Source organism: Rosa chinensis, chromosome 5, assembly GCF_002994745.2.
Source record: "Rosa chinensis cultivar Old Blush chromosome 5, RchiOBHm-V2, whole genome shotgun sequence".
Lineage (NCBI taxonomy): Eukaryota > Viridiplantae > Streptophyta > Magnoliopsida > Rosales > Rosaceae > Rosa > Rosa chinensis.
In genome coordinates, this window is record NC_037092.1 from 77,553,310 (window position 1) to 77,567,040 (window position 13,731).

A 13,731-nucleotide genomic window follows, 5' to 3' on the forward strand; every position below is an offset into this window, starting at 1 on the left:
TCTTCTTTCTTCACCGTCTCTCTACTGATCTCAAGAGAGTGTTTATGCATATGAAGAACCAATCAATAACACTTATACATGGCCCCCAAGTGTTTGACTCTTTGTGAAGACTCAATTTCAAACTAACATGCAAAACTCATGCAAGACTCTATCAAAAATTCTTGCATCTATATTCCCTGCAGCTGACCGTGTCTTTTTCCTGCTTATATGATAGACCTGCGGCAACTACTCAATCATCCAAAGATTCTACCCTAATTTTCCTTTAATTAGAAAAGAAACTTCCCATATTAAGAACTCCAACAAATCTTCAAGAAAATCAATTAGGAATGGACACGTCCTAAAAACCCTAGGACATCAACACCATGATTTTAACAATCAAAAGAATCTTTAAAAAATGTAAATACATAAAATTCAAACCCTACTTTCCAAAAACGGACTCCACATGAAACTGACTGCAGACTCGGGGATTGCAACACATGTTGCAATCCCCTGCATATGCAGATGCATTTACCTGTCCTGTGACTCTTCGATATCAGTAAAGGGCGTTGTCATAACTTTGTATGGGAATGCCACGACAAGTACAAAATCTATACCTACATTATTCAAACGAGTGTTCACTCGGTCACTGATGACCAAGAAAGTAATAATCACTTATTATTGGATATAAATTTAAAGTGTAAGATTAAATTATTGAAAGTAATTTAGGTGATCATAAATTTCATGATCAGAGATATTTATCACCCATTTTGTTTTATTATGCTATGATCTACATGTTTTGTGTTTCTACAATAATGTATGTTCCCCACACTTAAAAAAAAAAAGTACGATGAAATTTTGATCTCTAGCTAGCTTATGTTCAACATTAGCCCTATAGTCTAGCATGCACAATTCTTTAACAAATTTATCGATCTAAGCAAATATGTCAAGGTCGCACGAACCATGTAGACTTCCCAAATATTTACAATTCCATAGTACGTACTTGTAGTGTTTGTTAATCTCCTAAGATCAAAGTGGCCACACTTTGTTAATGTCGATTATGAGGTATATCCACAACAGAAAACGAATCCTTCACATGGCAATTAAAGATATCAGTCTTCTCTTTTTCAGCACATCCAAACGATTGTTGCTGCACCACCAGCACTGACACCTCGCAATTTGCATCAAAAGATGCTAACATGTCTCCGAGGAACCCTAGTTCCGGAAACTCATTCCATTCGGTAAGTCCCATGAACAACGGCGAATCACTATCATGTCTTCTCCCCACCAGAATTAGGTCAAAAAAATCCTCCATCGATCTAATCTCATTGATCATGTCGACGCTATCTTTGACATGTACCTCTTTGTAGACATGCTGTTTTTTGCCATCAATGGCTGTCTTATACTTCATTATAACTTCCGAATCGATCTCTTTCTGGGTTTTATTTTGCTTGGGATCGGTAAATTTGGTAACGGTTAGGCTGACATTGGGGTTTCCAGCCATCCGCGTCGCTAACGCCAATGCTTCGCGGTCATCAGGTCCCTCAACAAAGATCGTCCCAACGCTGTACAAACTTCTTCCTGATATAGAAGTGTGTAAAGCGGATGGTTTTTTATTCAACGTACCTCGGTCTACAAGAATCCCAACTGAGCACGGAGCATTTTGAAGAATATTTCTGTTGACAGACCTGATTGGATGCGCTAATTCTTCGGTGCATTGGATAGCACTGAAAAACTTGTGAAATGGGATTATTATCATGGAAGTCCTTTTTTCAAAAGCAAGTGTACAAACCTCGTCGTGCATTGTGGCATAGGGCGCAATTGCGGTGAATGCATTCATTATGACACTGCTGGCATTGTGTTCTTGGTACAATCTGAAGGCATTGATTATGTGATCGGAGTAGTTGTTTGAGTGTAAAGAGGTGTTTTTCCCGGGTCTGTGGGTTATGAGGACTGGAGCTGTTCGACCTGAGAGACGGATGAGGTGGACAACGCAGAAGCAAATGGGGCTCTTGGGGGTTGGATTGAAGACTTCTATTAGGTTTATGATGGAGGGAGTGCTGTCTTGGTGGAACATGCAGACAAGAAGTCCGAGTTCCATGTTTGGCAAGGAATGCTCAATGGTTCGTCTTCGCTTTGTGGACTTGTATCTCTTAGAGGGGTTGTACAGAAATTTCACTATGGGGGTGATGATTCCAGTAAATAAAACCGATGACAGAATCATGATGCTGTAGCATTCTCCGTCAATGAGCTGCAAAAAATAAGAACAAATCAATAAGTGTCCGAAACAATTTACATACACATCTAATATATGAGCTCCAGAGTAAACCAACATATGGACAAATAAATATAATAATCATCATAATATGTATTAGAACTGCAAAACTAATTTGGCTTGTCTCGTTTCAGGGAAAGAACAATACGATGGGAAGTGTACGAGTATTAGAGAGACAAGATAACATAGATATCTAACCTTTAGACCCTAGAGTAAACGTAGTACGAATTATGTTTTACAAAATAACATAGATATCTCATATTATGTTTTACAAAATAAGCTATAAATGAGATTAGAAAATAAGCAATTCGGACTACAATACTAAATTCGTAATAAAAATAAAGAACGATAAGTTAGATGGCTTGTTATAATGGATTTGGACCTATGTACTGCCACGAAGGATGTGTGTGTGTGTGTGTGTCTATATATATAGACGATGGAGTATGGAGAGTTTATTACCAAGAGTAGCATTCCATGTTGCAAGACAAGAAGGTCGGTGATGCCTTGGGCACTCATGATGAGCCCTAATGAAAGTGCGTCGATAGCAGGCATTTTGCAATAGAGTGAAGGCACCATGGTCCCTAATACTTTACCACAAAAGCTACTGAGAGCCAGCACCTCCACAATCCCAACAGTCTTCATTCTGATTTCACTCAAATTGATTCTTGCACCAGTGAACAGAAAGTAGCTCGGCAACAGAATGTTGGAAACGTACGAGTCAAGTTTCTCCACCAATGCTGATCCCAAAGGCGGGCCGTCTGGCACGGCGAGGCCCAAAACCATAGGCCCAATCAAAAAATGCTGGCCCACAATCTCACCGAGAAGGGAACAAATCATGACCATGATGAAGATGGAGACTATGTAGCTCTCTTTAATGGGTTTGCCTGTAGCTGTTTGGGCAACCATCCACAGCATTATTGGCCTCATTATGAATATAATTAGAACAAACAATGCGGCTAAACTTAAACCCATAAAAGGCAAGTTTCCGGTTTTTTTCATGGTGCTTAGCCGTACTGTGAAGGCCAGGATGACCCAAATCCAAGAGATGACTCCGCTAATCATCGAAGAAGACACAGCCAAACGACCAAGCTCCGAGTTGAGGAGCTTCAAATCGCCCAAGAGACAACCGATGACGTGGAAGCTACTTAGGCACTGAAACACTGCTATGGCTACAAGTGATTTGTGCAACTGGGGTTCCATGGTGACCGTACGTTGCAGAACGAGAGCGAAGCCTACATTTAGAACCAAAGGGACGAAAAATGCCGAGAGGCCTATGACCACAGCTTTCTTTCCCGACCGTCTGACTATACTCAAATCCATTTTAACACCCACTAGGAATAGAAAAAGCATGCAACCAAAGAAAGCAAAGGTTTGGCTGATGTAGAAACTTTTAACTGGGTAAACTATTTCTGCAAAATCATTTTCTCCTCCTAAGAATGATGGTCCCAATAGAATACCTGCCTGACAATATCACATATGGTCATCACATTAAACAAATATATTCTATCAAAGACATTTTCTAGCTGTGTATTATAAATTCAAGATCGAGTCATAACTTCTTGACTTGAATGTTGAAACCCAAATACACGGCTAACAAAGAAATTTGAAAAAGGGTATCGTATTTAATTAATTACCAGCATTTGTGAGATATAAGCACTTTCTCCGAGAGGGTTGAGAATGAATTGGAAGAGAGCGGTGACCAAGGCAGCTATAGTAAGTTGCAGAAGAAGTATTGGAGATGGGTATTTCAAAGGATTATCACCCAAAAAGACACCTTTCGATCTTATGCCTTTCTGGGTCTCGCATATCCAGTTTGCCCTATTCATTGTGATCCTATAGTAGCTCAACAATAAAGCGTTTAGAAAAGAAAAATAAAACAAAGATGTTAGCCAGATAGAGAGAAGGGATAGAGAGGCGAGGAGAGGAGAGACGTCTAGCCATGCATGGATAATTGGATATGAGAGACATGCATGAACAGAGTATGTCGACGAGTATGGAAGTTATGGATAGGAGGATGAAGCGGGTTGGCCAAACAATAATTATGCTTGTTCTTTGATCGCTAGTTCACCACAAGTTCGGTTCATAGTTTGTGTTTAGAGATGGAAAAACGTTTCCAATATTATAAATGTACCAATCATACATATACAAAAAAAAAAAAAAAAAAGGGATTTTTACTGTTCAATTAATAGTAAACAGTGATTTCCAATTTGCCATATTTACTGTTCAATGAATAGTAACACAAAAGCAAATTACTCTTATTGTGTAAATTAAAGTAATTTTGAAGTATCATTTAAGTAACTTATGACATGTTTACTTAATTGGAATTAAGAAACTCATGAATCGAATAAGTTGATTCTCAATGAATTGATTCTTAAACTCAACTCCCTTTTTGGGTTTTAAACTTCGAGTTGTTATGAAATAAGTTCTTGATTTTGAGAGGGGATCCACTTTCATTCTAATTCATTTTTGTGTTAGTAAATGTAGGAAAAACATGTTCTAGAATCGACTCTCTTATTCCAATACTCATTCGAAGTAAGTAAATGTGTCATTAGCATCTATATATAAAAAAATCTAATGGCCGCAATGAATGATACACATCTCTCTTATTCTCCCTTATATCCCTCTTTGTATGCTCCTACCTTGTTCTTCTTTTTTCCTAAACTCCATCATAATTAAAGAGGTTTTGGTGCAACCTTCCTTTTTTTTTTTGCCACAATAATCATGCTCTATGAGTAATTTATTTATATCATGTTTTCTTATTCTATAGTTCTTGGAGCCTTATGTTTTGAGTACAATATTTGAACCTCATGTTCAACATACGACACTGAAAGTTCTAATATTTAGTTCAGAATCAGATCTGAAGTTTTATGAGTATGTAAAATTATTTGAACTTATCATACAAAGTATCATGTCTTATAACCTTATGTTCTACAAGTATGGAGCTTTGTGTCTATCTACATGATTCATTGTTCACTATGAACACTGTGAACCTAATTTTCAAATTATTTTTTTTATAAGGATTATTTTTATTATTATTATTATTATTATTAAGAGAAAAGAGCTTGCTCTCCAAAACTAAATTTTTTTATTAATTTAACCTTTATATATTAAAAAATTATGAAATATAATTAATCAATAAGGATAATATGGTAAATTATAAGATTGAAAAAAAAATTAAAAAACAGAAAATGTGGTAGTTGTACGGGAAGTTTTTCCACTACCTTTTTTTTTGTGTGTAAAAGATGTCATCTGATTATTTAATTCAGCAAGCAGTACAAAAACGATCCACCCCTGTGGGGTCGTCAGAAAGAACCGTTTCTTAGAAACTACTACAAACCTACCCCTAACAAAAGAGCAAACAAACTAGTAATCTCCTAGCACACCCACCTTTTAGGATTAAGCCCAAAACAAAAAAAGTAGAGCCCTGAAGTAGATTAAATTGGCAACGAGGTCTCTCTTTTCTTTGCGATCTCTCCTGCTCAATGCAAGAAAACTATAAGCCCATCATTCACAAAAAAAATGAAGGCCCAAAGCTACATTAAAACTTAAAGACAAAAGAACTGCATGGGGCCAAAAAACCCTAGCAGCCTAATCATAACCCTTAGGGCAAAACCTAGATGAAAAAGCAAGCAAGCCGCCACCGCTATACATGCCAGCTTCTGTCCCGCCTCCACCGTCGTCGTAAACACTGCCAGTGGCCCCCGGATCAAGCCCAATGTCAACAACCCAAGACAAATTACTGCCTCCACCATCGAAGACCCGATGCTTTCTCCTCAATAACCAAAGATAACCAGCTGCCCCGGACACGAGATATGCACCGCTAAGACCATCGAAGATTTCAAGGAAGAGGAGAAGAAGCTGAAGCTATCACCTCGCCTAGATTCGCCATACTGTTGCACGCAACCCCACCACAGATCACCACCACCTCCAACAAGAGTAACCTGGCCTCTGCCATAGATTGACGGATCAAGAGTAGATCCATCATCACTATCAATAGGAACACCAAACCAGATTTGGTTAATCAAGATGCCATTCTTAGATGCACCATCGTCCCTTGGATCCGATCAGAATCAACCTTTCGGATCCGATCTTGACCAAACCAAGACTGGATCACCACTCACCCGCCACCGATATGCCATCCCCGCAAACGAGGCCGCATCTTGCACTTCACCATCGAGCTTGGACGCGGATCCAACAACGCCCCCAACCCCCGACACCAACATAGTATCAGCGCTACCCAACGTTACGAGGAAGAGAATAAGCAGACCAAGATATGCCATAACTGCTATTGACGAGCAACGACGAGAAAATTGAGAAACCACCACCCTGAGGAAGAGATTTCTTAACCCTAGCACAGCGCTAGGCCGTAGACACCCTTATAAATGTATTGATTGAAAGTTTTTATTAAGTTTTTCCACTACCTTTAATTTCTCTCCACACATATAGTGGGTGGGCCCTGCTAATTATTATTGTTATTATTATTATTATTATTATTATTATTATTATTATTATTATTATTATCTATACTATTATTAAGAGAATAGACTTTGTTAGCCAAAATTAAAAATTTTGACAGATTTAACCATGAAATATTAAAAAACTTTGACAATAAATTAAATCACAAGGGTAAATAGGACAATTATAAAATAGATTTTATTATAAAAATTGAAAAGAAATGATCCCACAACCCCCACTTTTCTCTCCAACTATTTTATCTTTGTAATAACTATTCATTGAATCTATTTCTTTTGCTGATAACTTTTTCTTTTTTACAATTAAATTTTTTTTTTACACATGCAGACCATGTGATTGTAGACTAGTTATTATTAAGAGAAGAGGTTTTATTAGCCAAAATCAAAAATTTTGACAATTGACCCTAGAAGATTAATAAACTTTGAGAATTAATTAAATCACAAAGATAATTAAGACATTTACAAAATATATTTTTATAAAGTATGTAGGATTAGAATCTCCACCATGGTTTACATCTGTAAAGTAGAAGAAAAGATTTCAAATTCAATAAATCCATGCTAATGAGAAGCAAAGCTAGAGCCAATAAAGAACGAAAAAAGCGCTATGCAATCAATTGCGTGATTTCAAAATCTCTCTAGAGATACTCCTCTGAGCATTTTTGTTTTACTAGCAAGAGGGCTTGAGATATGAGTTTGAAGGAAAAGGGTCAAATATTGAATGGGAGCAAAAGAACCATCTACTTCTTTTAGAGGAGTAGAGGGTGCTGATTACTCAGTCAGAGATGAAAATCTGCTACTTTGCCTATCAAAAATGGGAAAATCGTTCGTACGGTACCTGACGTTTGGTCCATTCTAAACTTCAGTACCTCACGTTCAGAAAATATCAGAATGGTACCTGACGTTTTAACCCCGACCGAAGATCGGTACCTGGAGCCGTTTGATCCGTTACAAAAAATGACAGATGGCATGTTTTGATCATTAAATGACCAATTTACCCTTTATTTTTTTGTTTTTCTTAGTTTTCTTCATATAATAATAAATAAAGCAAAAGCAATTTTTTTTTTCACTTAAATTTTTACCTTTCACTTTCATATTGATCATCATCTCTCTTCACTTAGAGTAAGCTCCAAAACTGGTTCTCAATGGCCTCTGTAGCTTTCTTCACTCCACCGGCTCTGAAACTGGTCACCGGAAATGGGTCTTCTTAGAATCAGAGTTCTTGCTCGAAATTCTCAAATGGGTACCCTTCCTTTTCTTCTTCTTGTAAACTATTTAAAGCTGATCAGAAGCTCCGATCCAGCGGAGCAAGTTGGTTAGGACTATCCACAAGGTCATTAGCCTCCGAGTCGCAACCAAAATCGCTTCCAACAATGGCATTTGCAAGCTCAAGCCCAACGCCAAACGTGGACGAGCTGAAAGCCATTTTAGAGCTCAAATGCAGCTTCTTGAAGAAAGAGCTCGATCTCTCGCCGCAATTGACCCTAATGCTGACGGAGATTCAAAAACAACAGGGCCTAATGAAGACATACGAGATCACGATCAAGGAGCCCGAAGCTCACCGCAAAGGTTTAGGCATTTCCACACTCAAATCCGAACTGCAAGAGGTACCTAATTCATGAGAAGCATGCTGAAGAGGTGGGGAGTGTGAAGAAGAAAATTGAAGCTTTTCTAGGGGAGAAGAGAGCCAGGATATGGAGAATTGGAGATTGAGGATATGTGGATTTGGTTTTTTGGAGGATTTGGTTTCGGTGAAGCAAGAGTCGAAAGTGGGGATTGATTTGAATGGCAATGATGAGGAAAATTGCTGTTCGAGGATTGGAAAATTGCTGATGATGAAGTTGGAGGGGCCCTGGTTTGGGTTTGGAAAGAGAAATCTGAGTAGTTCTTGTGCTCCTCTTTAACACTCCGGTTGTTGTTATTGTTGTTGGTACCAGAACCAGAATTGGTCCTCCAATTAAAGGCTTGAGCTGCAAAACTCCCAGTAGTTGGAGATGGAAGAATCTGCCCATAATAACAAGACCACAACCACAAAAATGGAAAATCTCATTAGTACAAATCATGAAGAAACAAAATTTCAGAAACATATATGGTAAGATTCAATCCCAAACAAAATTAGCCCCTAACAATAAAGCAACTAAATCAGCCTAACCTCCTTTTTTTAGCAAACTCAAAAACAGGTAAACTTTGACTTTACTATGAACCAAAACCCCATATATGATATGTTGTTCCCCCATCATTTGTTCCAAAACCAAATACGTTGTCATTGACAACAACCAACTCTTATTACGAAAATGGAACAACAACAGGAAGAGGGAGAGTCGAGAAGCTCGGCGGGGCTCATCCTAGGTGGGATTGCAAAGTAGGAACAGGGAGACACAACAGAGGGAGGCGAAATGGGGAGTTGGGGAGGCGGGAGGGACTTAAACTTGGGGACACCCGACCCCGTTCGCTCTGCAATACGATCCGATAACCCGTACCCGGAGTTTCGGTTGCGGTGGCTATTGGGTTTGTGGTGTCGGCGCCCGAGGATAAGAGGTCCGAGAAGGAGGTGGTCATGAATGGGTGGGTAGAAAAGGTGAAGTTGCTCGGGTGAGAATTTGCGGAGGTGTCTAAGCTCCCGGAAGAGGAGGCCATGAAAGAGAGAAAAGAGAGAGGTGTGGGTTTAGTAAAGAGAGAGCTTGGGTCTGAAACTATGAATAAATATGAGAGCCTCCCAACCTTGACAACACCCAGTTCATTCTTCAAGCTATTGTCTCTCTCTCTCTCTCTCTCTCTCTCTCTCTCTCTCTCTCTCTCTCACAAACCCATAAACCTCCCAACCTCGACAACACCCAGTTCATTCTTCAAGCTGTTGTCTTTCATTGGCGGTAAGGATTCTGGGTGCATGTTGATGATGCAAGAATTTTCTTTTCGATGAAATTATCCTATGTCTACATTTGAACCGGAAATTTTATTGATTTGATGCTAGCTAAACCAATCAAGATTGTATAATTTTTTTTTCTTTTTGATCAGTTATGGGTGTTTGTATTTGAATATGATTAGAATGTGTAGCAATTTTGGGTGATGATTGAGACGTGTTATTATGTGTAGGTAAATATCAAGCGTCATGGTAAAGCTGGAAACCATGGTGTTTCTGGGTTTTAATGGGGACGAGAGAGAGAGAGAGAGAGAGAGAATTAGATAAAAAAAAAAAAAAAGGAAATGGACCAGGATAGGGTTAAGGGTTAGGGGTTCAGTTTAGGTGAATAGACCAGACTACCCTTCAAAATTTGAATTTAGGAATGCTCCGTTACGGAGCTAACGGCCCCAGGTACCCATCTTCAGTCAGGGTCAAAATGTCAAGAACCGTTTTAATATTTTCTGAACGTGAGGTACGAAAATTTAGAATGGGCCAAACGTCAGGTATCGTACGAACGATTTTCCCATCAAAAATTGAATTGTTTCCTTTCTATAATTCTACAGCTGAAAATTTCATAATTGAAGGTCAACACCTGAGCATCAACGAGATGTGACCAGCACTGGCGTTGGCATAAGAGAAATGTTAAGGGTAAAACTGTAATTTTCCAATTCAATTTAGATGCGAGTATAAATGCCTATACTTACATGACAATATATCAATACAATTGAAGCTTCTGTATTCCATTTCATTTTCCAGCTTTGTCTCTATTCTTCTGCTTTTCACTGCTGTCTAATAACGATTCCATTCAAGCTCTCATCTCGCGCTGTGAGATTTTGGTGCTTTCAAGAGGTTGGATGCTAAATTTTGGTTTAGTCATTTCATCGAACACATCATCTGCATGTTATATTATCTTCAAGAGTTGGGGTTTTTCTTGAATTGATCTTCTTCAAGTTCAAGGATTTGATCATTCTATGTTCCTCTGGTGTTTGTGCGCTTGAATTTTGGTAACTTCTTTACTCTACCTGAATCTAGGTTAACTATTCTTGGAAATTACATGTTATTTGGATGTTCTGTGGTGCTCTTATCTATCTCCACTTCTTTTTTGTGCGAGTATCTCTCAGAAATTTGCATATGAAATCCCACAAAGGATCAGATATACATCATTGTTTACTCTGGTCTATAATCTACAATTTAGCTTGAGCAAAATTTTACTTTTTGGGGGGAATGAGAAACAAAGTTGAAAAAAAGAAAAAAAGAACTGAATTGTGAAGGTCTGTGAGTCTCTTTCAGGTTCTTTTACAATTATGTGTTGCCTTGCATCATGGATAATAGTATTGAGTTAAAAAATTGCCTAATGTCCAATTTCTACAATCTAATCACAGTTCGATTAGACAACTCTAACTACGTAACATGGAGATTTCTGGTAGAGACAATGTTTACAGGTTGTGGCCTCATTAGATATATCGATGGATCATTCCCTCGTCCACCACAACACATTGTTACAGAAGAAGGTCGACTTATGTCTGATATGACAAAGGAGTACATGGATTGGGTGCAAAATGATTCTGCCGTTATGTCTATACTTGCAGCGACTCTATCTAATGATGTTCTTTCCTTCATTGTTGGAAGTAAGACTTCTAGAGAAATTTTGGTGTAAACTTAAGGAGAAATATGCTAGTGCATCAGTGTATAACATAATGACTCTGAAGACCTCCTTATACAACATCCAAAAAGGCTCAGACTCTATTGACAAGTATATAATTTGAGTTAAGTTACTATGTGATCAGCTTGCTACTGTAGGAGTTATCTGGCGGATGAGGATATAGTTGTCTCAGTTCTTCATGGTTTGCCAGTAGAGTTTGTTTCCATAAAAACTATAATAAGAATCAAAACCCTCTGTTTCAATGGAAGAGTTAGATCTCTTTTGTTAATTGCTCAAGATGAGATTAATCAAACAGTGATGTCCATGTCTTTGTCCTCCAAGACTGCTATGGCTGCATTTGGTGATAATTCCAGAGCTCAAGCTACTAATGCTGCATGTGTCTCTAATGATATGATGTTCACAATAGTATTGTGTTTCCTACTTCTGAGTATATGATGAGAAGAGCATCTGCTAAAGACTTAAATTGTGGTTCCATGGGGATTGAAAATGAGAGTGTTAAACAATTGGTTGTAGAAGAATGTGTTCAAAAACAAGAAGCAGAAATTGTAAGTTTTGTTGTCAAAGAAGAGTCTGATGTTAACTCAACTTCTGATTCCACTGTGGCTGAAAGTAAGAGTGTTGAGCAACTGATTAGAAAAGATTGTGCTCATGAAGACATTTAAATTCCTCAAGATTTGAAGAAGAAACAAGCTAAAGAAGACTCTTATTCAGATAAAGAAGAGCAATTGAAGTCTCAAGAACATGTTTTTCTGGATGAGAAAGTTGTTTCTAATAAAGATAAGTTTCTACAAGAAAATAAATCTGCTTCTTTCATTGTAATAGAATCTACTTCTGATTCTATTTCGGATTCTCTTTGTTCAATCCCTAAGCTTTCATTTATGAGTCCTCTTATGAGTTCTCTTGGCAACAAAAGTGATAATGCAACCAACTCAAGAACAGAAGCTCAGGCACCTTTTATGACATCTGAGTTGGCTCAAGAGTACAATCAAGGAAAGCAAACATTTGATGCAAAGTCAACAAGGGGTGAAAAGCAAAGGAATGATGAATTGCCATTTTACAAATGCAAAACTATCGAATCTGGTTTATCCCTTGATAATGCTTTCAGGAGAGAATATCACCAAGATTTTCATGATCAAGTTGTAAGAGATAAACAACAAGATAATTATGATTACAGCTCTCAATCTCTAGTTAAAGCTTATCCGATACAAGGCACTTGGCAACTCTTATCTACTCATATCAAAATAAACTACATTGTAGGTAGGCCTCTTATCCTCTGAAGCTATGTCAACCACTGCCGCTCATTGATCTTGGTTGAAACCAATATTACAGGTTTCTGTGCTGCTTAAGTCTTTAGCCCTTTCCTAATGCAATCTAACGGTAGCTTCTCTCCCATCAGCTTGAGGGAGGGTGTTAAGGGTAAAACTGTAATTTTTCAATTCAAGTTAGATGTGAGTATAAATGCTACTTACATGACAATCTATCAATACAATTGAAGCCTCTGTATTCCATTTCGTTTTTCAGCTTCGTCTCTATTCTTCTGCTTTTCTTCATTTTGCATAGAACTTTTTCAAGAACAAGTTTACATAAGGGTAAGATTATGGATGGTGTATTGAAAAATTCAGATTTTGAAATTGTTTTATGGTCCGAGAACACTCGGTGGATGTAGATATAATTCACCCAAATGACAAAAGTAGGTTACATCATGATGGTATTGCTAAAGTTAATCCTATAATCACGTGGGTTCAGGAAGGTGTTAAAGATGAAGCACCTTTCAGTCACATCCCTGAATCGATCAAAGATATCGGTGCACAATTAAGGATATAGGTCCACAATTAAGGATACCAGTATAATTTACATCCAGATCATGTTTCATGACTTGTTTGGCACACATGATTTAGTTTTGCCATCTATAATGGAGTTTATTTAAAATAACATTACGTAAAAAAAAAAAAAACATGAATTCAAGACTCTTAAAACTTGTACCTGAATGCTAATACCTCTGAAAACTCTGCGTCAATCTGAAGTGGTGCAAACCAGTGGAATTCATCACACCATTCATATTGGTATCATAAACTACAAGGAGTAAATATAATATAGATACATGGAAATTGTTAACTTAAGCCTGTTTCTTCTTTAACTTCCCTTACAGCTGCCACAGTAATATCCTCATCCTGTAATTGAATAGCTCATTTAATGTCCGGCCGTAACAAGCATAACAGTTTACAAAGAATGAAGAATGCTGCTATTCCCACCCTTTCTCATGTTTCCCACCCTCACTAAATGGCTGGAAAAAGAAAACGCTCTTTCCTATTATTCCATATTGTCCCTTATGAACTAATCTAGACCAAAGAAAAGAAACTAACTCAATCACTCATCCACTGCATACTCTTCCACCACCCACAATTATTATGATACCCATCCACTCATCTCCTTCCACAATTTTAAT

General features: G+C 37.8%; 1 protein-coding gene across 2 annotated transcripts; it reads right to left on the reverse strand.

Moving 5' to 3' along the window:
* Positions 1-613: 613 nt before the first annotated feature.
* LOC112164121 (cation/H(+) antiporter 15) lies at positions 614-4,307 on the reverse strand. 2 transcript variants are annotated; one of them, XM_024300360.2, is made up of 3 exons: positions 3,886-4,307; positions 2,711-3,712; positions 614-2,227 (listed from the first exon to the last, which is right to left on the reverse strand). In XM_024300360.2, the coding sequence occupies exons 1-3, from the start codon at positions 4,075-4,077 to the stop codon at positions 1,025-1,027; spliced, it is 2,397 nt and encodes a 798-aa protein (XP_024156128.2). In that variant the 5' UTR covers positions 4,078-4,307; the 3' UTR covers positions 614-1,024. The 2 variants fall into 2 exon arrangements, with proteins under 2 accessions (XP_024156128.2, XP_040363112.1); XM_040507178.1 differs by having other exon boundaries at positions 2,711-3,708; positions 3,886-4,019.
* Positions 4,308-13,731: the final 9,424 nt, after the last annotated feature.